This window comes from Rana temporaria, chromosome 2 (genome assembly GCF_905171775.1).
Source record: "Rana temporaria chromosome 2, aRanTem1.1, whole genome shotgun sequence".
NCBI lineage: Eukaryota > Metazoa > Chordata > Amphibia > Anura > Ranidae > Rana > Rana temporaria.
The window spans coordinates 307,768,846-307,795,381 of record NC_053490.1 but is presented as its reverse complement, the minus strand read 5'-3'; the positions used below and the strand labels follow the sequence as shown (position 1 = coordinate 307,795,381).

General features: G+C 45.6%; 1 protein-coding gene across 1 annotated transcript in view; it reads right to left on the bottom strand.

Annotated features, from left to right (window-relative positions):
* NME7 (NME/NM23 family member 7) overlaps positions 1-26,536 on the bottom strand; it is a 236,223-nt gene that overhangs the window by 9,330 nt on the left and 200,357 nt on the right. The window contains exon 11 of the mRNA XM_040337354.1: positions 16,585-16,692. Within this exon, the coding sequence (XP_040193288.1) occupies positions 16,585-16,692 (108 nt within the window). The remainder of the gene's footprint in view (positions 1-16,584; positions 16,693-26,536) is intronic.

Here is a 26,536-nt window from a genome sequence, read left to right as displayed (position 1 = left end):
AGGGTCCAATCAACATTAAAGATGGCCCTGGGTGCCTGATTAGCCAATAGCCAGGCCTGAGCGTGTTTCCTAGGAACAGTTCTAAGTTTCAAATTGATCTGGCTAGAGCTTACACAGGTCTTCCTTTCCACATTCCCAACTAGAGAACAGGGAACACAGGGAAGGGGAGTATAAGCTGTTGAGGTAGTTAAAGTGACACTGTCACAAAGAGAAGTATGGGGATTGCAATTGCTGGTTTCCTAAAGAAAATGCTGGTTGCCTCACTTAAATTTTTTTTCCATTTTGGATAGCGTAAGGGAGGGTATTTACCCCTGCTAGATTTTCTTTCGCCATCTGGGCCCCATTGCGGAGTTTTCGTCCGATGTTCGGATGGTGTGTACTGGCCATTACTCAAGATGGCCACAACCAAATGCGAGTCAAGCCCAAAGAATTCAGCATGACAACCAGGGAACTATCATTCTACGAAGGAGAGTTTAGTAGTGGTAGACCTATACACAAAGTAAGAATCGTCATTAGAAATGAGTGAAAGAGCCCCTGGCCCTAATTAGCTGCTAGAGGTCTCAGACTCCAATTGCTATCAATGGGGCTTCCACTCCCAGCTAATTGCTGGGTCTCCCATATGCAAATCCCTAACAGCTCCATTCACTAGTGCGCTAAAAATAAAATAAAGGACAATAAAGTGTTTAATAATACCTGTTAAACACCAATCACAATTAAAAAAAAACACATGCATTAGAAATACTGTATATACTCGAGTATAAGCTGAGTTTTTCAGCACATTTTTTTGTGCTGAAAATGCCCCCCCTCTCTTATACTCGAGTCACCTGTTTGCGCCTGATCTCCCAGGCTTTGGGGACCCAGTACTGGCCGCCCTTAGGTCCCATGGACCCCAAACACATATAGCCCCACTCTTCCTCTACAAGTGTGCCATGTTTGTTTTTCTGGGAGACCTACGGCCAGGGAGCAACGATTTTCCAAAGTCGTGCACCCCTTCCATAGACTCCCATGTTAAACGGCCATTTTTCCGGTAAATTTGGGGACCCGGTACCAGCCGGCCGTAGGTCCCCTGGACCCCAAACTTTGCACACATGTAGCCCCAGTTCTCCTCTACAAGTTTTCTGTCTGGGGAACGTACGACCAGGGAGCACCGATTATTCAAAGTCGGGCACCCCTTCCATAGACTCCCATGTTAAACGTAAGTCTAGTCATGGACACAGTGAGGCATGGGCACAGTGAGGCATGGGCACAGTGAGGCATGGACACCGTGAGGCATGCACATGGACACAGTGAGGCACGGTGTGGCATGCAGATGGACACCCTAGTCAATAAGTTTTTTTGTGGTAAAATTGGGTGCCACGGCTTATATTCGGGTTGGCTTATACTCGAGTTTATACGGTACTTATTTATATTCTATCTTTAATCAATAGAATGCCCCCTCCAGGGTCTGTGCTTGTGTTTCCTCCTCCTTCCCCTTTCTTAATAATACAAAAGTACTTGCTGCTGTATAAAGAAAGCTTTCACAATAAACCACAACTGTGTGCAGCAATGGTATTACAAAAGCTTTGCTATAGCTATGAACAACGGGATATGCTTATTTATTAAAGGCACCCATCTAGCACCAGTGGAAAGTAATGTGTTAGGATCCTAAAATAGCTCTAGTAATGTAGGATTGTTTTACTCTTGGCACAGTTAGTACAAACTGCTTACAAATGCGCTGAATCACACACTAGTGCATGAAATGAAAAGTCTTTCACATTATGGCTGCAAGGTTACACTGCCCTTCAGAGAAATGTAAAGGAAAGTACTGAATAGATATTCATAGGAAGGTGCAATCCCATTGGAATGCTATAAGCCTAGGGCTTCCATAAGATTTCCAGCAGAGTCAGAACAAGCCACTCATGTTTATTTAAAAGAGGAACAAAAAAGTCAGGAAACATTTTTGGTCGGGCTGTAGGGCAGCGCAAAGGACATGCCTATTGGTGTTTGTAATCAACTAGATTTACATGTAAGAAAATGCCTGACCAATTAGATTAATCCTTACCTCTTCTCATCTACATAAAAAAAAAGAAGAATTTGATTGGTTGCTGCTGCTAAAACAGGCCGATTTTCTATTTAAAGCCGCGTACACACGACCATTTTTCATGTTATGGGTAAAACAATGGCCCGGATTCAGAAAGAATTGCGCTCAATTTGCGGAGGCGCAGGGCAACGATTTTGCCCTGCGCCCCCGCAAATATTTTGCGATGCCCTCGATTCACGGAGCAGTAGCTCCGTAAATTGCGAGGGCGCGCCGGCAAAATTGCCCGGCGTAAGCGCGCGCAATGTAAATGATCCCGCCGGGGGCGGGAATCATTTAAATTAGGCGCGCTCCTGCGCCGAGCGTAGAGCGCATGCTCCGTCGGGAAACTTTCCCGACGTGCATTGCGGCAAATGACGTCGCAAGGACGTCATTTGCTTCAAAGTGAACGTGAATGGCGTCCAGCGCCATTCACGATTCACTTACGCAAACAACGTAAAATTCGAACGTCGCGATGCGGGAACGCCGGGTATAGTTTAGCATTGGCTGCCCCTGCTATTAGAAGGGGCAGCCTTACGCTAAACACGCCGTACGGAAACTACGTAACTTGCGTACGCAGGGGGCGCGCAACATTGTGAATCGGCGTAAGTATGCAATTTGCATACTATACGCGGACCACAATGGGAACGCCCCCTAGCGGTCATCGCAAGAATGCAGCCTAAAATCTGCGTGGCATAAGAGCCTTATGCCACGCAGATTTTAGGCTGCAGTCGGCGTAACGAGTTCTCTGAATCAGGAGAACTCGTTACGCCGGCGCAAGTCAGCAATTGCGCTGCGTAACTATGGTTACGCAGGCGCAATTGCTTACTGAATCTGGGCCAATGTTTTTCTCGAAGTGATTCTTGTCAAGCCTGCCTTGCCTACACATGATCGTGGGAAAAAAATGCTTGAGCAAAGCGCGGTGACGTACAACACGTACAATGGCATTTATAAAGGGGAAGTTCCATTGGGATGGCGCCACCCTTTGGGCTGCTTTTGCTGATATTGTGTTAGTAAAAGTTTGGTGAGAGACGATTCGCTCTTTTCAGTCTTCGTGATGTTCAGTCTGTTACAGCGTGATGAATGTGCCATCTCCATTACAAACGCTAGTTTTACCAGAACAAGTGCTCCTGTCTCATAACTTGCTTCTGAGCATGCACCTTTTTTTCCTGTCGTTAAAGCCTACACACGGCCGTTTTTCACGACGTGAAAAACGACGAGAAAAAATCGAGCATGTTCTAAATTTTTAATGGTCATTTTTCACGACAAGAAAAATGCTATGGAGTCCACACACGATCGTTTTTAATGACCAATTTAAAAAATTGCATTTTTCTCGTCATGAACAACGGTCGTGTGTACGTGGCATTATACGTTAATATAGGTGGCCCAAATAATTTAGCCTACGCAGATTGCAATTCTGTTATCGGACCCATCAGTATAGTGAATGTAGCTGCATCCAGTGAGAAATTTACAGTATTGGAACGTCTGTCCATGAGACTGCTCTTGAGACTATTAAAGTGATATTAAAACGTATTTTTGTTTTTAAATAAACTTATACCTACCTCCTCTGTGTAATAGCTTTGCACAGAGCAGCACCAATCCTCTATTCTGGGGTTCCTGGCTTCTCCTCTTCTCTGAGTGCCCCATAGCAAGCCACTTGCTATGGGGGCACACGTGCTTGCTCGCTCTCGAACACTGCTCTGTGTGTCCATAAAAACACACAGAGCAGGGCTTGGCCCCACCCCTCCGCTCCTTCATCACTGGCTCTGATTGACAGCAGTGAAAGCCAATGGCACCCGCTGCTATCTCTCAGCCAATGACAGAGACCCAGTAGAACAGCTGCTCCAGTTCACATCGCTCGATCGCGATCGGGCTTGAGTAAGTATTTAGGGGGAGCTGCATACTGAAGGTTTTGTACCTTGATGCATAGAATGCATCAAGGTAAAAACGTTCAACCTTTAGAACCACTTTAAGCATGCTACAGTATTAGTCATTGAGCACAAGTCTTAGTAATGATTAACTAAAAATAGGAGAACTTTTTGACTTCTCTACTAAGGAAAATCATAAGTTGTCTCCTGATATTGTAGTAAAAGAACCCAGTTTCCTCTTACTATTTCTACACTTCTAATTGAGCGGATATTATAAAACCTGCATTGTACTGTGTTCTCTTTAAGTTGGGGTTGTAGCTTCCATAATTTAGGCAAGAAATCAAGTGAGTTAAGACATATATAGCCAGATTCAGTAAGAACTGCCTAACGTTAGGCAGGCATAGCGTATCTCATATACGCTACGCCGCCGTAAGTTAGAGAGGCAAGTGCTGTATTCACAAAGCACTTGCGTCCTAAGTTACGGTGGCGTAGCGTAAATGGGCCAGCGTAAGCCCGCCTAATTCAAATTGTGTTGAGGCGGGCGTGTTTTATGTAAATAAACCATGACCCCACGTAAATTACGTTTTGAACGAACGGCGCATGCACTGTCCATGGACGTATCCCAGTGCGCATGCGTCGGATAGAATGCCTAAGATACGTCGAACACTGCCTACTACGTGAACGTAACTTATGCACAGTCCTATTCGCGTACGACTTACGCAAACAACGTAAAAAAGATACGCTTGTTCCGACGTCCATACTTTGCATGGGCTGCGCCACCTAGAGACCAGCTTTATCTTTACGCCGGCGTATGTCTTCCGTAAACGGCGTAACTAATTGCGACGGGCGTACGTTGCTCATTTGCATATTCGATGCGGAAAACAACGGAAGCGCCACCTGGCGGCCAGCGTAAATATGCACCCTAAGATACGACGGCGTAGGAGACTTACGCCGCTCATATCTTAGCCTAATTTAAGCGTATCTGGTTTCCAGAATACGCTTACATTTACGACGGCGTAGATTCAGAGTTACGACGGCGTATCTACTGATACGCCGACGTAACTCTCTCTGAATCTAGCTAATAACCTATTGCAATTTTGCTTTCATGTTTTTTTTTTTCAGCCTGTAGAAGCACCTTTTCGTAACTCTATAGCCATGTACACATGGTTGAAATTTCCGATAACAAATGTTCGATGTGAGCTTGTTGTCGGAAAATCCGACTGTCTGTATGCTCCATTGGACATTTGCTGCCAGAATTTCCGACAATAAATGTTTGAGAGCTGGTTCTCAAATTTTCCGACAACAAAACTTTTTGAAAATTCCGATCGTGTGTACACAATTCCGATGCACAAAATTCCACGCATGCTCGGAATCAAGCAGAAGAGCCGCAACTGGCTATTGAACTTAATTTTTCTCGACTCGTCGTACATCACCGCGTTCTTGACGTTCGGAATTTCCGACAACATTTGTGTGACCGTGTATGCAAGACAAGTTTGAGCCAACATTCGTCAGAAAAAAAATCCATGGTTTTGTTGTCGGAATGTCCGATCGTCTGTACGCGGCATATGGGGTTGATTTACTAAATAGGCTGTGCACCTGCAAGTGCACCCACAAGTGCAGTTACTCTAGTTCTGAGGGGAACATGCAAGGAAAACAAAAAATAGGATTTTTTGTACTGACCGTAAAATCCTTTTCCCTGTCGTCCATGGACGGACACAGCCTCCACAAGTCTTGACATATGGGTTATGTTCCTGTTCATAGTCCTTTCCTGATAGATGGAACATAACCCTATAATCAAGATTATAAGGAAGCTGTGTCTGTGCATGGACAAAAGAGAAACAGTATTTTTTCTTGCACGTGATTGGATGATAGAAATCAGCAGAGCTTCCCCTCAGATCTAGAGCAACTATATTTTCCTATAGTAAATCAATCTCAATGTGTCCAATGCGTTTACAGGAGTATTAGAAGAGGAGCATTTACAGGCCGAAAAATAGGATTTTTTATACTCATCGTAAAATCCTTTTCTCCGAGTCCATAGACGGATACAGCTCCTTAAATCTTGACAAGTGGGATATGTTCCCTGTTTACAGGAGAGGACTAGGCAGAAACATGTTAGATAATTAAATACATGTTACATTAACAGAGTTGAACTCCAGACATAACCCTCCTCACTGCAGCATGCAGCCTCAGTTCTTAACAAGCAGTACAAACCTAAAAAGGAGGGGTGGGAGCTGTGTCCGTCCATGGACTCAGAGAAAAGGATTTTACTGTGAGTACAAAAAATCAAATTTTCTCTTATCGTCCATGGACAGACACAGCTCCTTAAATCTTGACAAGTGGGATGTCCCCAAGCAGTGTCAAAAAACGAGGGTGGGAAATATATCAGTAAAACCAATTTTAACTTCACCCCAAAACAAGCAGCGCTCCTCAACGGAGGAGGTGCAACTTTAAACAGTCGCCTGCAAAAACTAGTGGCCAAAAGAAGCATCAGAAGATGCACTCACAGCAATAATGTAAATTCTGTGAAAAGTGTGAACGGACGAGTAAGTCACCGCCTCGCACACCTGTGATACCGACGCATGCTGTCGGAAAAAAAAACAGGAAGCACCATTGCCCTGGTCGAAAGTGCCGTGACTGGCAAGGGGGGCCCGCCCCTTAAGAGCTTAGGCCTGTATGACAGCCTGCCTGATCCACCGAAAAAAGGTGGTCGACTAGACCGCCAGGCCCTTTTGTGGACCAGACACCGACACAAAAGAGAGTCAGATCTCTGAAACGGAGCCGTAGCAGGCTGGTACACCTGCAAAGCGAGTACCACGCCTAAAGTATGAAAGGCAACCTCCGTAGGATGCGCCGGCCGAGGACAGAAGGATGGAAGAATAATGTCCTTATTCCGGCGAAAGGCCGAAACCACCCTCGGAAGAAGGGAAGGTCGCGGGCGCACCACCACCAAATCCTATGGAGGGTCAAGCATGGCGGCTTGCAAAACAAGACCGCCAACTCAGAAACCCCTCTAACAGAGGTAAAGGCTGCCAAAGGGGAGTCAAAACTCATGGGGGAAGAGATGGGCCAAGAGGTGAAAGTATAGGACAAACCCCCTGCACAAAAAGGTACCCACAAGGGAACGGGCCTCAAAAAAGCCACTGAAAGATCACAGCCAAGGCTGAAATTTTCTCCCAAACGGTCCTTTAAGCAATTTTTAGATCCACTCCAAGCTGTAAAAACAGCAGGACCCTGGACACCGAGTACGTCCGTGGACGTCACTCCATCTCTTCGCACCAAGAGATGTAGGCCTGCCAGATGCGATGGTAGATCCTCCGGAAGAAGACTACCGTGCCCTCGGCATGGTTGAGATGACCGAGTCGGACAGACCCCGGGCTCTTAAAGTCTGGTTTCCAAAAGCCATGTTGAGCAAGTCAGTGACTGTACAAAAGGAGGAAGTATGGGACCTCGAGACAGAAGGACCTCCCGCTCTGGCAAACGCCAGGGTACCTCCGCTACCAGGCGCCTGATATCAGCGTACCAAGGACGCCGAGGCCAATCTGGAGCGATTTGAATCATCGGGATTCCCCAGCCTCCACTCTGTGGAGCAGCCGGGGAGACCACTACAATGGAGGAAAAGGCATAAAGTCGCCGATACAGACCCCACAGGGCCACTGACGCGTCTGTACAGGATCACTAGACCTGGCCACAAACTTTGACACCCTTGCGGCTGAGATGAGCGGCTAGGAGATCCATGCCCCATGCTACCACCGAACAAATGGATTCCCAGCTGGACTACCCATCGTTCACAAAGGCATCTTAGGCCCAAAATCGGACGGACCCTTTCCATCTTTGGGACCAAGAACAGATTTGGATAGAATCCCTCACACCTTTAGTCCTGCAGGAAAGGTAAAATTACCCCGCAGCTTAGCAAGTCCCACACTGCCCCAAGGCAGACCGACAAGCCGGAAGAGGGAGACAGGAGGGAAGAAATCTGTTTTTTGGATCGGAGGGAACCCTATCTAGTACTCCGAAGATACCACCTCGCAGATCCACTGGTTGGAGAACAGGGAGGTTCACCGAGTTGTGGACAGCAAAGTCGACCCCCCACCTCAGAGACGGGCAGGGGAAGCTACATTGGCAGGTTCGGGTGACGGCACGATCGGCTTTTGCACCCAGGGACGTTTTAGTCCCCCAGCTGAGCCTTTGACGGCCTGGGAGGATTCGCCCGCGGACCCTGACTGACAAAAAATACCTCTTTGGTGTGGGGGAAAGACCCAGCCGACGTCGGAGCTCCTTCCCCCCGGAAGCCTGAGGGAGGCGATAGCTCTTCCCTCCAGTGACATCCTTGATAATGTCCCAAAAGTTCTCCCACCCATAAAGGGTAAATCTGCCAGGGCGTATGTTAGAGGCCTGGCCAGCAGACCAGCATTCCAACCAGAGAAGGCGGCAACCATCTCTGAAACCGAAGCCCTGGATACCAAGGGCGCGGCATCCAGTGAAACATCACAGACATATACAAGGCACTGGACCAGCTGGTCAGTTAGCCTAATAACTTCGGGAGAGAGTCGGTGTTCCTCCACTGTCTGGTGCAAAATGACCCCAGCGTAGTGGCCACAATAAGCCGCAAGGCAGACGCCAGCATGGTAGACATGGAACGGGTCAGTACTTCGGATCTTCTATCAGTCAGATCCATACAAGCGGGGGTTCCCGCAATAGGGAGGGTGGTCACCCATACATGACAACCGGAGGGTCCACCACCGGAGAAGAAGCCCACTCTCTTAAAAAGGCTCTTCTCAAAGGGGCACTGAACCGCTAGGCGGTGAGGGACTACAAAAGCCCTCAGCGGCTTTTTTCATTCCGCATCTTTAGAAATTAGCAAAGAAGGGCACAGAAGGAAAAGAACCTACACAGAGCAGTCTGATTTGTGTGATCCCAAAAAAAAACAGAGCCCTCAGCGGAAACCCAGCTGTACTATCCAGCTAAAGAGAGTCCCTTACAGCAGTGAGAAGCACACCCATAAATGCCTTATCCTGCAGACCCAGGTACCTGGTCCATGGCTGCATGAGAGAGCATTCCCCAGGGGATAACGGGGGGAGGGGACACTCTTTTAACCCCTGCCCGACCGCAGTCCGCCACCAACCTGGCACCAAGGGGCAGGGGCAATATAGCAGGGGCAAGTTTACGCTTACGGAAACGTCATAAATTCACTGCGTCGTCCGCGCGTACGTTCGGGAATCGGCGTAAATAGCTAATTTGCATAGGCGACGGGGAAAACGACGAGGCGACACCTAGCGGCAGGAAAAAAAATTGCATTTAAGATCTGACAGCGTAAGAGCCTTACGCCTGTCAGATCTAAGGGATATCTATGCGTAACTGATTCTAAGAATCAGTCGCATAGATACGCCGGGCCAGATTAGGACTTACGACGGCGCAAATGGCGTTGCGCAGTCGTAAGCCTTTTAAGAATCTGGCCCAAAATTTCTTACTCAATATCATAAATCATCAAAACAGAGGGGAGTAATATAGGATCTGTCTTAGATGTTTTGCCTATTGGCCAATAGGATATAGTCCGGAGGCCAGATTCACGTATCTCAGCACATCATTAGGCGGGCGTAGCGCAACGCAGATACACTACACCGTCGAAACTTAGAGAGGCAAGCAGCCTATTCAGCAAGCAAATGCGCGCTGCGATGCGCCATCGTAATGTAATTTAGACGGCGTAACCCGACGCAATTCAAAGTGGGAAGGAGGTGGGCGTGATCCATTTAAATGAAGCGTGACCCCATGCAAATTAAGGTCCGAACGAACGGCGCATGCGCCGTCACGTGATCGCATGCCCCGCGTTCCACTGCGCATGCGCCCCAATTCGCCTATCGTATTCCCCCACGATAACCCAGCCCACCGTTTCCGCCCAGGGCATAAATCCGCCCAGACATGCGCCAGTCAAGTGCAAAAGTACACCTGCTGGTTTTGGTCGTTTGGTGTGGCTACTTTTGCTTTCTTCTTATCCAAAAAGATGTCTGAGGCTGCGTCTAAGGATAGGAGGGATAAAAACTTTAGTATTGAGGAGAAGGCGGTCATTATTGATGCCATGAGAAAATATAATAAGTTCCTCCACGGCAAGGAAAGTGGCTCGATCAGCAAGGTCCGTAAGGATCAAATTTTGGCACAGATTGCAGCGGAGGTGAGTGCCCTTGGCTATGCCAACCGGACCCCAGACAAGATAGCCAAGAAGATCAACGACCTGCGGCGTCTTGTGAAGGAGAAGGTGGCCAAGATCAAGAAACACAGAAGGGGCACCGGAGGTGGTCCAGCCCTGAAGATAAGACTGACACCTGATGAGGAGGTCATTGCCAGGTGCCTGGAGAAGGAGCAGGTGGAGGGCCTGGAGGGCTTCGAGTCAGTTGATCAGCCCTTGAGGACAGGTGAGTGTGTTTTATCTTTTATCTGGTGTCTAGCATGTGGGGGGGGGGGGGGGGGGGAATATGTGACAAGTGTGTGGGTCCACCAACATGTGAATGTTTTGTGTCATCCACAGATGTGCAGGATGAAGCGGGCCCATCCTCGGCTGCTGGCCAACCAACCCCATCCCAGGATACCAGTGTCCACACCTCTCCATTAGAGGAAGTGGAGGAGGAGCACGGGCACCTGGATGATGGCATATATCTGGGGGATGAGACCACCGTCGCTGGACCCTCCCATACCTCCACCTCCATAGGGGATACCCCCCCAAGGGACTCAAACTTCATTGTAACCCCCCCAAGGCCCTCAAATGTGGGATCCCCCCCAAGGGCCTCCACCCTTTTGGGAAGCCCCCTAAGGGCCTCCGACCTTTTGGGAAGCCCATCCTCCCTAAGGGAAGTGCCCTCAGGGGCCTCCCCATACATTCGTCCCCAAGCCTCACCTGCACCCAGGAAGGCAACTAGGAAGACGAGGGGTGATCCTGACGCCTTAGAAGCCACTTTGGCTATGGACCTGGCCAGACAGATCCACCATGTGGGTTCTGTGGCATGTGATATGCGCCGGGTGGCAGCCAGCCTGGCCTCCATGCAGCAGACCCAGGCTGCTTTCACTGCCACCATGACCGAAAATGTGCAGGAGGTCAGTGCCAACAGCACTGCGTTGGTGACCTGCGTTAGGGACCTGGATGACACAAATTCAGGCCTTGTGGCAGAGGTCAGGAGCCTGGGAGTGGCCATACAGGCCAATACAGCAGCCATTGAGGCGGTGGGGAATCAGACCACTGCGGTCCTCACCCGCATAGCCCTGGCTTTAGAGGGTATCCAGGCAGCCAGGGAGAGACCGGGGGATGTTCCTCCTCCCAATGACCCACCCCCCCCCCACCCGCGGCTGCCCCCAGGCAACAGAGGGCACGGAGCCTTGGCACTAGGCGTAGTCCACGTCGGGCCAGATGAGTGCCAGTTCGAATATTTTATTTTTATACTCGATATGATTTTTGGTTATTAACTGATACTCATGATATGAGTGATATTATGTTATTATGATACTCGATTGGAGTTGTATTTATTTTATTATTAATCGGGATATTTTTTTTTTTTATATTTTCAGAGAAAGATACAGCAACATAATTGGAGCCTTGACGTGGCGTTGCTGCTCCCAAGTACCGCACGGTGTACTTCGGTCTAATCCAATTTATTGTGGTTTGGGGGAGGGGGGGTGTGTTAGGGACCACAGTGGGGTGCATGCGTGCATTCTCATTATGACATGTTTCATGTGCGTGTTGCACGTGAAAATAAGCCTACCACGAGGCATCTCCTGACTGCTCTTCCCTCAGCAGACGGGGGACCCTCGGTTGGGGGGGGAATGTCTGGTTCGGGGGTCAGGTCATGACGGAGTTCAACCTGCAGGCCCCTTCTCATGGCGAAATTGTGCAGAATGCAACATGCACCAATAATCTGGCACACAAAGTCTGGGGCATACAACAGTGTACCCCCAGACCTATCTAGGCATCGGAACCGTGACTTCAGGAGGCCAAACGTGCGCTCCACCACTCCCCGGGTACGTATATGAGCCTCGTTGTAGCTTCTTTCTCCTGGTGTTTGTGGGTTCCGGAATGGGGTCATCAGGTGGGGTCCCAGGGCATATCCAGAGTCACCTGGAAGGGAAAAGACAGGAGGAGGTTAGTCATGCATGTGCCCCTCGTGATGTCTGCATCATGGGGGGGACAGTCATGCCTGACACCCATGTCACTCACCAACCAGCCAGCTGTCCCCATACACGTTCTGTTCAAATTGTCCTGGGATGTCGCTTTGCCGGTAGATAAAGCTGTCATGGGTGGCCCCAGGGTGTTTAGCACAGACGTGCCATATGAGGCCTTGAGCATCGGTTATTACTTGTACATTAATTGAATGCCAATTCTTCCTGTTACGGTACATATGCTCAGCGTCACGGGGGGGCTGGAGTGCCACATGAGAACAATCAATGGCCCCCACAGTGCGTGGAAATCTGGCTATTTTATAGAAATCGGTTCTTGCCTTTGCCTGCTGGACCTCCTGGGTGGGTCTCACAATGTGGTGGGACATCCGTCTCAGGATAGCGGGTACAACTTGGTGCACGCACCTACTCATTGTGGATTGGGACATCCCAGCCAAATTTCCACTGGTTCTTTGAAATGATCCACTGGCTAAAAAATGCAGGGTTGCCATGACCTTGAGCAGTGGCGGCACTGCTTGTGATCGATGTGTTGGGCTGGTGAGGTCATCCTGCAGGGATCGTACTATTTCCATGATGGCTTCAGTGTCAAATCTCAACAAGCGAAACACCTCCGATTCAACCATGCCAAAGAGGTCCATGCGATCTCGGGGTACCCTCTCCTGTGCCCTCCTCCTCCTCCTGCGTGCTTGTAGACGCCGTAGTACTATGACCACGGCTGCCCCTGACATGTTGGCACACAGATGTGTTGTCCTGCAAGTGTTGTTGCTCAGCTCCTCTGTCACGCTGCTGCTGTTGCTGCTCTCCAGCTGACCTGTGCAAGTCCGTTGCAAAGTTACCCCTGCTTTTATGAAGGGTAACTTTAGATCGGGCGAGCAGCTTACGCGCACCGCGCGTAGCCTACGACGGACAATCGTACGCATGTGAATCGGCATTTCTCCCTCATTTGCATAATTGAATAGCAAATCAATGGGAACGAAGAATACGCCTAGCCTAAATATGCGCCTAAGTTTCGCCGGCGGAGGACAGTTGCGTTGGACGGGTGAAGCCTAAGTTCGCGTGTATGTGCTTCTGTGGGTACCGCGCATCGATACGACGGCGCACATCTACACTTACGCCGCGTATCTCGAGATACACCGTCGTATCTCTTTGTGAATCTGGCCCCGGATCTATAAACGGTAAAAGTAAACATAAATATCTAAGAGAGGAAAATAAATATGCAGTGTATAGCAATATTTTCTGAACGATGTGAATCCAAGTATCTATTTAAGAAGATGGGATAAATACAAAATACCAAGAAAGCCAGGCATCTCTGTGACGATCACATATGTTGGTATTGTGGTAAGTACTTAGCCATCTCTCCTCTGGCAAAGTTGTGTATTTATTGCAAAGTTTCTTTATGCATATCAAGGTTTTTAATATTGTGTTTATGATAATGTTTTATGTGCAATACATTTTACATAGATTTTTATTTTGGTTTTGTTCTTATTTGGCATATTTAAAGTCCCACTACTCTTTTGTTTCAAAAACACCATAATCATTTGTTAAACATCCATCTTTAGTATCCTGTTTCTGCCAAACCAAGGGAAGATAAATTACATCATTTTTTGAGAATCTTTGTGGATAGATGAAAGGAAAGGGGGGGGGGGTTGGCATTAAACATGTCCCCCGGCCACTGTGATCTGAATACCCAGGTTGGTGGGAGTGAAGAGCTTTTCAATTTAAACAGGAAGTTTGGCTAAATATACTTGGGTTTAGCTGGTGGGAAGAAATGTATGAGGAAAGATTTTCCCCTCTTTAATAATATTTATAATTTGGGCCCTAAGAAAGCCCAGTGGCAGTTGGTGGTCCTGGATAATGAAACTAAAGGCCAAGGTGAACATGGCTGTTAAGATAAGTTGGGAGGTTTTGTAGTAGTTTAGGGAATATGTCTGGTCCTGGCACTTTAATTGGTGGCATTGATGCTTTTGTAGCCTGTACTTCTTCAGCAAAAATGGGGGCTTCAATTGCCCCTGCTGAGGAGGGTGGCGTAAAAAGGGAAGTTGCGTATAAGGGGATGGATATGAGAGCAGAAAGAAGTAAATGGTTGGGGAAAAAAAGACAGGGTGAAAAAGGTTGAAACAAGGGTAAAGGTAAGAAGAGGGAATAAGCTAACTTTGGTGGCTACTAAGTAGCCTGCAGGTCACTGTCTAACCCCTAGCAGAGCAAGGAAGTGATAGAAGATCAGTTATCTAGGTGAGCCAGAAACTTCAGGTTTAGCTAGATGCTCATGCTAACTGCATATATACGGTATCTCCTCATGAGGTGAGTGATATAAATTACCTACCAATTCAGCTCTTCTGGGCAAAGGAACAACTGTCTGCAAAAAGGGGCCGACCAGGGGGATTGCGTTGGTCGGGTTGGACTGGGGAGCCTGTGATCCACAGACACCAACAATCTTGCCTTGTCCAACAGGCTAAGTCATTGTCTACGAAACTATGCAGGGTGACCTTTGTTATAGTTTCTTACTGCAGCCGCTTCCTCAGCAGTCTCCTTGTGCTTGTCATCAGGTCTTCAACCTCTCCCTCATATGCGGAAGAAGTGAAGAGGCTTGAACATATCATTTTGTGCTAAACAACATACACCCACCCTTAATATCCAAGTCTTAACAGAGTAAAAACTGATACCAAGGCTAGCGTGACAACACATTGTAAAACTGGCTTGCCTTCCAAAAATCCAAGCTATAGAGTGCAGTAAAGGATTTCTCTACCAGGAGTGTTTTATATGGGAAAGAACCTCTGAGCAGAACTCAGAAGCAAACGAAAGCCTGGATACAGGAGCCCCAAGTTGTATGTATTCCAGTTATACTTTTATGAACACCAGGGCTGTGGATACTAGGTCTTTCCATACATAAATATTGTTTCAGCTCTATCAGCAGAGAGCTCATATGTATGCACAGTAGACAAACTTAAAGTGGAGGTTCACCAAAAAACTAAACTTTTAACCTTAGATTGGGCCTAATTACGGGAAGCAGAATCAGGTGTTTTGGTTAAAATCAATGCAGTACTTACCTTTTTTGAGATAGATGTTCTCCCGCCGCTTCCGGGTATGGGCTGCGGGACTGGGTGTTCCTACTTGATTGACAGCCTTCCGACCGTCGCATACAGAGCGTCACCAGTTTCCGAAAGTAGCCGAACGTTGGTGCGCAGGCGCCGTATAGTGCCGCACCGACGTTCGGCAACTCGTGACGCGCTGTATGCGACCGTCGGAAGGCTGTCAATCAAATAGGAACGCCCAGTCCCGAAGACCATACCCGGAAGCGGCGGGAGAACATCTATCTCAAAAAAGGTAAGTACTGCATTCATTTTAACCAAAACACCCGATTCTGCTTCCCGTAATTAGGCCCAATCTAAGGTTAAAACAATTTTTGTTGGGTGAACTGCCGCTTTAAAATACATATAACTGCCTACCAGTTACTACCATATTCAGATCAATTGCTTACCCATTGTATATACAGGACATTAGCACATATACACTTATTCTGTTCAAATCTTGTAAGATCTGTCTCCATTTATTAGCCAAGTAGGACTAAAGCCTAATACACACTATTTGTTTTTTTTTCCATTTAATTTAACGGGTTGAACAGAAAAAAAAGAAGCCAGTCAGCTCCAGTTGGAGCCACTGTACTAAAGATACAGCAAAATCCGCCGCTGAGCTGTTGTGTTTTGACAGGGGGATGGCCCTCCCCCACCAGAACACTCTGATCAGCATTGTCTGAGAGCACTGATTGGGAGCCAGTCGGCTGCTGTTTTACAGCATGCTTGTCCGGAAGTCCGCCAAAATGGCAGGCTACGGTCGGACCCAGTACCTTAGATGCAGGCCGAATGTCAGCCGGCATTTGCCCGTGTGTACGGGGCTTAAAGTGGATGTAAACACCATTCATGAAATTTGAGCTGGGCACAAATATCTGCAGTATTTTTTTATCTCTCTTCGATGAGCTAAGTCCCGTAGCTCTCTCCTGAACAGTTCCTCTGTTATGAGCCTGATAACTCCTGACAAATTCTTAGACTTTTTAGACAAAAGCAGTCTGAATCTTCTGTTCGGGGAGGTTGCTAAAATACATTAGCAGAGAGCTGGTCCTATTACAAAACACCTCTGAGAATCTCTACCTATGATGGGAGGGGGTGTGTGCCTTTCCTCCTATCAGCAATGTTAGCCATCTTGGCTGTATGCCCAGACATCACACTCTGTGTTAACCAGGAAGAGAACATTTCCTAACATGATCTGAATTTTCTAAACAGTATATAAATGTGAAGACAGCGGACATAAATGTAAGGGATTGGTTTTATCCCTGTGTATCATCTGAGGCTTTTCACTTCACTGGGTATATGGAGGGTTTACATCCACTTTAAGGATGAAGGAACAATAAACACATTCCCCAGCATTTGAAATGTTTTTAGAAATCCACCAAGCTGTGTTATCGTTAGGGAAAAATACACATTTTTTATGGAACAATTAGATTATTACCTCTAGAACCGCATCTTCTGGAAGATCAGTACAGTGAACTGCATTTTTCACTTTATTCTTCCCAAAATAAGCACGAATGGTCTTTGGTCGTAAATGACGGGCTATTTCCTTCAAAATAAATAATGTGTTAGTACAGAAATAGTATTCATATTTATTTATAGTTAAATATATTTACCTTACATATACAGAGCTGATAATATTACACAGTTTTTATAGTATACACAAAACCATCACAATTAGTCATCGCTACTGAAATTTACCATCCTATGCTGAACCACGTTCTCATAAGCATAATGCATGCACGCTCTACATCATGCCGATATTATACACTGAATATTCAAACAGTATTCTTTTGCGATGTGGGAGAAAACTAGAGCACCTGGAGGAAACATGCCCTAACACAGGGGCAACATACAAATTCCATGCAGAGAGTGAGCCTGGTACTAATTCCCTGTAAATGTTTTAATGCTAATATGTCAAAATAGAATAATTTATTTATTCACAATAATAATATTAATAACAGTGAAAATACATAGCAAACTGCATTGAAAAGCATCAAACGGGCTGCAGGTGACCTTGTCTCTCTATTCAGCTCTCCTTCCTCTTTATAACATGCTCTTTCTACCACTACATAAGGTGTCCTCATCAGAGTCCCCCTTTACAACTTGTGTCCCCACCAGAGTCCCCTTTTACAGCAGGTGCCCCCCTTTACATCAGGCATCCCCATCAGAGTCCCCCTTTACATCAAGCATCCCCATCAGAGTCCCCCTTTACATCAGGCATCCATATCATCAGCATCCCCAGAGTCCTCCTTTACATCAGGCATCCCCATCAGAATCTTCCTTCACATCAGGTTTCAACCCCCCCCCCTCCTCGTAATCACAGCTCTCATTCCGACCGGCCAGAAATCATAAGTGACGGCACGGGACCCGCCAATCACGCACCACAGCAGGGAACAATGATAGAGCGGTAGTGTTCTGGCACAGAGCTCTGCACCTCCAGGACACTCTAAGGAAGCGCCAATAGAGCTTCTTGTTTGCAATCACGTGATTGCAAACAAGTCTGATGGACCGTTTTCATCGGTTAACCGATGAAGCTGACTGATGGTCAGTCGTGCCTACACACCATTGGTTAAAAAAACGTTCGCGTTAGAACGTGGTCAAGTAAAACACAATGATGTGCTGAAAAAAACGAAGTTCAATGCTTCCAAGCATGCGTCGACTTGATTCTGAGCATGCGTGGATTTTTAACCGATGGTCGTGCCTACTAACGATCGTTTTTTTTCCTATCGGTTAGGTATCCATCGGTTAAATTTAAAACAAGCTTGCTTTTTTTTAACCTATGGATAAATAACCGATGGGGCCCACACACGATCGGTTTTGTCCGATGAAAACGGTCCATCAGACCGTTCTCATCGGTTTGACCAATCGTGTGTATGCGGCATAAGAATTGCTGTGATCTACTGGCCTCCTGGACCAGTATCAACCTTCCTTGAAGACTTTTCTGCCTGGTTGCCCTACTTTCTCTCTTCTGAAATCTCCACGATCATTCTCAGTGACGTCAACATCCCTGTTAATGTTAATACTCCTGCAACTTCTAAACTTTTCAGTCTAACTGCCTCTTTTGACCCGAAGCAATGGATACATGCTTCTACTCACTCTGATGGCAGCACCCTTGACCTTGTATTCTCCTACCTGTGCACTCTGTGCAACCTCTCCAACAATCCATTCCGTCTCTTGGATCACAACCTAATTAGTTTCACTCTCTCCCTATCTTCCATCTCCTCTCCGACCAACCACCTAACAGTTACTCAAAGGAACCTTCATCACCTCAACCCTTCCATTTTCTACAATGCTATTGACCATCTCTATGACAAAATCTCATCCCTGTCCTTCCCCAAACTAGCCACCTCTCTAGACAAGCTCACCCCCTCACTTTGCACAGAATCAGGCCCCAACCTCTAAAATCCTGGCAAACAGATGACACCAGAAGTCTCAAAAAATGTAGGCGCTCTCTTCAGTGCCTGTGGTGTAAGATTAAGTCTCAGAAAGACTTCAGCCAATATAAATCTGCCCTCCAAAAATACAATTCCTGACTCCACACTGCCAAACAGACCTGTTTTATCACGCTCATTAACAACTTCTCATCCAGCCTCGCCAACTCTTCTCTACCTTCAACTCCCTATTTCGTCCTCCACTGCCTCAACCTACCAACTCACTGCCCAGGAGATCGGCAATCACTTCAAAAATAAGACTGATACTATCCGTAAGGAGATTTCCTCTGTGCAGATACCTCCCCCACTTAACATTCCATGTCCACAGGAACAAATATTACTTCCCTCATTCAACCCTGCTACTATAGAAGAGGTTACTAACCTTTTTTTCTAACGTCCACCAAACCACCTGCCTCCTGGACCCTGTACCCTCGCAAATACTGCAGTCACCCTCTGGCTCTATCCTACACTCTCTAACTCACATCACATCTCCCTCTCTTCTCCCACTTTCCCCAACCCTCTAAATCATGCGCTAGTCACCCCCATAATAAAAAAGCCTTCACTGGATCACACCAATCTTAACAACCTACAAGCTCTTCTCCTTGCTCCCCTTTTCCTCCAAACTCCTTTAACGTCTGGTCTATAACTGACTGAGCGATCATCTCATTGAGAACAACCTACTTGAACCCCTTCAGTCTGAATTTCGCCCTAAACAATCCAAAGAAACTGCTCTCCTAAAACTTACAAACGATCTACTAATGGCCAAAGCCAATGGACACTACTCTGTACTCCTACTCCTGGACTTTTCTGCTGCCTTTGACACAGTGGACCACTCCCTCCTTTTAAAAATAAACTCTACTTCTTTGGCCTTTGTGACTGCACTCTTCGCTGGTTCTCATCCTATCTATCCCACCGCACCTTTGGCTTCACTTACAATTCTTCTTCCTTTTTCTGTCGGGGTCCCCCAGGGTTCTGTTCTTGGAACTCTCCTATTCTTGATCTGCACTTCCTACATGAGTCAGTTTAAAGCTTTCCATGGCTTCCAATACCATTTCTACACTGATGACACCCAAATCTATCTCACTCCATCAGTCTCCACATGCATCACTAATTTACTAACAGACTTATCAGACTGGATGTCACACTACTTCCTCAAACTTAACAACGGCTTAACTTTAAGCCATCCCCACATGCCAAGGTGCTAGCTGTAATCCTGGACCCTGAACTCTCCTTTCGGCCCACATCCAATCAATGTCCAAAGCTTGGCACCTCAACCTCCGCAACATCTCCAAAATACGCCCCTTCCTAACCAAAGACGCCGCAAAACTCCTTGTTCACTCCCTGGTCATCTCTCGCCTTGACTACTGCAACTCCCTCCTTATTGGCTTACCTTTACACAGGCTATGTCCTATCCAGTCCATCATGAATGCTACTGCCAGACTTATACACCTTACCAAACGCTCAGTGTCTGCTACCCCTCTCTGCCAATCCCTCGATTCATTGGCTGCGCTCACCTCCAGGACTTCTCCCACGTCTTTCCCATCCTCTGGAACTCCCTACCCCAATCTGTCCGAATATCTCCTAGTCTTTTCGCTTTTACACAGTGCCTGAAAACCGTTCTCTTCCGAGAAGCCTATTCGGCTTCCACCTAACAACTGTACTTTTATTTTCTCCATCAGCTCATCCCCCCACAGTTATTACCCTTTGTATCGCTTGACCCTCCCTCTTAGATTGTAAGCTCTAATGAGCATGGCCCTCTGATTCTTACTGTATTAAATTGCATTGTAATTAATTGTATTGTAACTGTACTGTCCGCCCTTATGTTGTAAAGCACTGCGTAAACTGTTGATGCTATATAAATCCTGTATACTAATAATAATTAAATCTGTAAATTAAACAATACAATGTATGGGCTAATTGAAAATCATTGTAAACTTGGAAAAAAAATTGGTCCCCAAATATTCCCACCTTTCTTTCCTCTTATCAGGCCCACTCAAGGACTCTAAAACAGTAACTTTGATTATTATACACTATAGTTTGTGCGTTATACCCATAGCTCTTCATTATAGACAATAAGCATGTGCCATTCTGTGACATTTAGCCTTTCTGGCATAAGGTGTACTTTCCCTGCTTTCCTTCCTGCAGGCTATTGGAAACTTAGAGAAGTAGGGCCAAAGCTTTTTTGACCCTACTTCTCCTATGTATCACATGAGTACAGTTCATTCTGCACTGCTGTGACCCATTTTTAGCCCTCAGGGTCAAATTCTCGAAGGAGATACGACAGCGTATCTCCAGATACACCGTCGTATCTCTGAGTCTGAGCCGTCGTATCTCTGCGCCTGATTCATAGAATCAGTTACACATAGATTTCTATTAGCTCCGACCAGCGTAAGTCTCTTAAGCCGTCGGATCTTAACTGCATATTTACGCTGGCCGCTAGGGGCGTGTACGCTGATTTACGCCTAGAAATATGTAAATCAGCTAGATACGCAAATTCACAAACGTACGCCCGGCATACGCAGTACAGATACGCCGTTTACGTTAGGCTTTTCCCGGCGTAAAGTTACCCCTGCTATATGAGGCGTACATGCGGCGTACCAATGTTAAGTATGGACGTCGTTCCCGCGTCGAATTTTGAATATTTTACGTCGTTTGCGTAAGTCGTCCGTGAATGGGGCTGGACGCCATTTACGTTCACGACAAAACCAATACGTCCTTGCGGCGTACTTTGGAGCAATGCATACTGGGATATTCCACAGACGGCGCATGAGCCGTTCGTGAAAAACGTCAATCACGTCGGGTCACTAGTTATTTACATAAAACACGCCCCCTGTTCCAAATTTGAATTAGGCGGGCTTACGCCGGCCTATTTACGCTACGCCGCCGCAACTTACGGAGCAAGTGCTTTGAGAATACAGCACTTGCCTGTCTAAGTTGCGGAGGCGTAGCGTAAATAGGATACACTACGCCGGAACAAAGATACGCCGATCTACGAGAATCTGGCCCTCAGTGGGCTAAAGCCTACTGTCGGTTAAGGTCACTGGTCCAGGCTGAGGAAAGATCCCAACTTTACAGTTGGGATCCAACCAGATGCCTGCACCTTCCCAGCCCAGTGCTCCAGTGAGTGAGCCGCTGACTGACAGTAATAGCTTTCTGATCAGGAGGGGAAATCCCTGCATCCATTTAGGCAAGTATAAAGGTTTTATAATTTGTATACCCCAAACTTCTCTTTTAACAACTCTTGCAGAACGATGGTGATTGTATCCGTTACCTCATCTTCAAGCTTGGAATTTGTATTGCCATTGAATGTAGGAAATTTACACTGTTTTCCATCCAATTATTGTATTTTATCTGCATTGTATTGCACCATTATCATGTTCCCTAATACAAATTTTGGTAAAAGAAAAAAGATTGGCCCCTGTTTTAAACACATCTGTGTAGCAGCATGGCACCATCTTCGGTCATTGGCGATCTGCAGTGGGTTTTTTGGGCACAATTGTTTTTGTTTTGAACAGAACACCAAAGCATTAGAGTCTCTGACAAAATGTTATTGCTATATCCCTATTTAACATGTTTCTAACTTCCTGTCTGACAGGTGTTAGACAGAACAGAAAACTTTGAGTGGTCTGCTCAAAGGCCTGACCAAAACACTGTTGGGTCAGTTGCTGAAAGACAATTTATCATTTATATGGCCAATCTAGCATGCTGTTGACCATATTCAATGACAAGGTTTTCATAGGCAACAAGCTATGACATGTGAAGACAGAAGCTCCTTCAAACAGATAAGCCCTTTTAAATAAAGATTTCTAAGTCATCTTTATGTATGTTCAGGCTAAGCTCACTAAAGTTGTGCAATTGTACACATTCCCATTTTTGTGAGAAAAGACAGACAGTCTTTCTGGCTCTCTTATTTACATTCAGCCTTTTGTTGTGAACCATCTGTATCATGTTAAGCTTCAATCTACATTACGGAAAAAAAAAAAGAAGAGACCTGTAGTCTCATCCGAAACATTTCACTTGACAAATATATATGTGTACCAGGACACAAACGGTGCACAGAAGAATCAGTGGGAGTGGCACTTTCCGCTTTAATGTTGTAAGATCTATTAAGAAATAAAGTATGCAAACAAGCCCTAAAGGAAATTGTTTGTCTGTTCACAAGGTCTTAAGACGCCCAGCCTTGCAAGTCTCCTTCCAATCATAATGTCCTGGACTTTATGTTCTGGGAAATGTCATGTTCAGGACAGGCCTCGGTAGCTGATACTCTCAGTTCAGTACTGGACAAGCTAATAAATCCACCGAACAATGCTACAGTGGCTCCCAGGCTTAATTGAGAAAGCTGCCACAAAAAGAATAACTGAAGGTGCCTTTTTTCTCTACAAAATTACTTTATTTATAAAACATATGAGCTTCTTTAACATATTCAGGCATACCAAAAACCGATGTACACATAATACAGGCCAACGCACATTTTGGTGCCTAAAAATGTTAGACCTTTACCTGGGTATATCTGACCGGCTGATTCCAAAAACAGCACCAACTTTTCCCTATCAGCTCTAGTTTTTGAGATACAGCATAAATGCTATATACCACTCCTCACTCTGGTCGGCTTTCAAAAACCAGGATATAAATATAACAAAATACGTTGAGATGATTCAGACAGCACCGTCGTGAAGTAGCCATAACCTCTACGGTGCTTGATCTGCAAAAGTTAAACAATATGAGTGGCAATATACCCACACCTCATATATGATCATAACTAAAATACAGTTAATAACGCACACTTTAGAATCCAATGTTTCCAATGTAAAATTACAATTGGTGTAAACACTCTCACTATATGCTAACTTGTATGCAATAACACAAACTAGGTAACAGAAAAAAAAGATATACAAGATCTTTTTTAAAAATTAAAAAAAGTAATTCAGCCATATCTAAGAAACTAGAGCTGATGCAGTCTAGCCAATGCAATTTGCTGTATCAGCACCCCAAATAACCCAGAACAGGTATAAAAAAGCAAGGCACCAAGAAAAAAATACCTTTTTTTTGTTGGGCTGTGATTTTTTTTCACATATTTTATTTCCCTGTGCTCTAAAAGCAGTCAACGCTAGGGTTAGTCAATGGTCTGTAGATCAGGACCAATTGTAGACTTCCTTGTTTACAGTCCCAAAATTAACGTATGCTGAATTCTGCCCTGTACAAACCTGATGCCCAACCTACGGCCTAAAGGGCATATGTTACCTTTTGGTGCTTGCTAGATCATCCTTTGCAGACCGCAATAGTGGGAGTGGGAGCATTGATTTACAAAGGGGTTGTAATGACAGCCACCTCAAACAGTCAGACGTAACAGGTCGGAACTCTAAACAAGGAAATCTATAATTTGATCTTTGATAATCCCCCCTAGTATGGGCATTCTTTGACCCTTTCAAGCTTTTAGGGGCCACAGTGGAGGCCCCCTACACCTTATATGTTGACAACCACTACTTTAGATTGTTGAATATAATCAAAGACAGTAATTACATGGTCTAAGTCTGTGATGACAGGGGGAACAAGGCAGACAAAACTGTTTTTACATATATAGAGAATATATTATAGTTTAAAGGCCTACAATGCCTTGAAAAAGTATTCATACCCCTTGAAATTTTCTACATTTTGTCATGTTAAAACCAAAAATGTAAATGTATTTTATTGGGATTTTGTGTGATAGATCAACACAAAGTGGCACATCATTGTGAAGTGGAAGGAAAATGATAAATGGTTTTCAAAATTTTATAAATAAATAAATATCTGAAGAGTGTGGCATGTATTTGTATTCCGCCCCCTTTACTCTGATACCCCTAACTAAAATCTAGTGGAACCAATTGCCCTCCGAAGTCACCTACCTAGTACATAGAGTCCACTTGTGTGTAATTAAATCTCAGTGTAAATACAGCTTTTCTGTGAATCTCTCAGAGGTTTGTTAGAGAACCTTAGTGAACAAACACCATCATGAAGGCCAAGGAACACACCAGACAAGTCAGGGACAAAGTTTCTGGAGGTTTAAAGCAGGGTTAGGTTATAAAAAAAGCTTTGAACATCTCACGGAGCACTGTTCAATCCATCATCCAAGAATGAAAAGAGTATGGAACAACTGCAAACCTACCAAGACATGGCCGTCCACCTGAACTGACAGGCTAGGAAACAGAGCATTAATCAGAGAAGCAGCCAAGATGCCCATGGTAACTCTGGAGGAGCTGCAGAGATCCACAGCTCAGGTGGGAGAATCTGTCCACAGGACAACTTCTAGTTGTGCACTCCACAAATCTGGCCTTTATGGAAGAGTGGCAAGAAGAAAACCATTGTTGAATGAAGGCCATAAAAAGTCCCATTTGCAGTTTTCAAAAAGCCATGTGGGGGACACAGCAAACATGTGGAAGAAGGTGCTCTGGTCAGATGAGACCAAAATTAAACTTTTTGACCTATAAGCAAAAGGCTATGTGTGACGGAAAACTAACACTGCACATTAAAAAAACAAGTAATATATTACCCTAAACACAGCATCTCTTTTCTTCAGCAGGGGACAGAGAAGCTGGTCAGAGTTGATGGGAAGATGGATGGAGCCAAATACAGGGCAGTCTTAAAAAAAACCTGCAAAAGACTTGAGACTGGAGTGGAGGTTCACTTTCCTGCAGAACAATGGGCCTGATCCACAAAAGGGATACGCCGGCATATCTACTGATACGCCGTCGTATCCCTGTTTCTATCTATGGAACTGATCCACAGAATCAGTTTCTCATAGATAGGCAGAAGATCCGACATGTGTAAGGGACTTACACTGTCGGATCTTAGGATGCAGTACCGCAGCCGCCGCTGGGGGCATTTCTCGTCGAAATCCAGCGTCGGGTATGCAAATTAGCACTTACGGAGATCCACGAAGCTTTTACGCTTCGTTTTTTCTCCGTAAGTATTAGTTTGCCGTCGCAAAATTAGGGCACGTAAATCCGCACAAAGCACGTCGGAAAAATAACGTCGGGAGCATTACGTAGTACGTCCGGCGCGGGAGCGCGCCTAATTTAAATGGGACTCGCCCCATTAGATTAGGAACGCCTTGCGCCGGACGGATTTAAGTTACACCGCTCAAAATTTCTAGGTAAGTGCTTTGTGGATCAGGCACTTAGGTAGAGATTTTGCGGCGGTGTAACTTAAATAGGAAAATGTAATTTACGGCCGCTCTTTGTGGATCAGGCCCAATGACTCTAAACATACAGCCAAAGCTACAATGGAATGGTTTAGATCAAAGCATATCCATGTGTTAGAATGGCCCAGTCAAAGTCCAGACCTAAATACAATTGAGAATCTGTGCCAAGACTTGAAATTTGCAGTTCACATACGCTTTCCATCCAATCTGACAGAACTTAAGCTATTTTGCAAAGAAGAATGGGCAAAAATGTCACTCTCTAGATGTGCAAAGTTGGTAGAGACATCCCCAAAAAGACTTGCAGCTCTAATTGCAGAGAAAGGTGGTTCTAAAAAGTATTGACTCAGGGGGGCTGAATACAAATTCATGTCACACTTTTGAGGTATTTATTTGAAGAACATTTTGAAAACTATTTATAATTTTGCTTCCACTTCATAATTATGTGCCACTTTGTGTTGGTCTATCACATAAAATTCCAATAAAATATATTTATGTTTTTGGTTGTAACATGACAAAATGTAGAATGAATACTTTTTCAAGGCACTGTACACTAGCCCACATGACATTTTTAGTTTTGGATAGAGTGGAAAGGGTTATGCCGCATACAGACGGTCGTTTTTTGTGATGAAAAAAAACGAAGTTTTAAATCATGAAATAAAACGAAGTTTTTGAAACATCATTTTCAAAAACGATGTTGCCTACACACCATCGTTTTTTCACAATGCTCTAGCAAAGCGAGGTTACGTTTCACCACTTTTTTCCATTGAAGCTCACTTCATAAC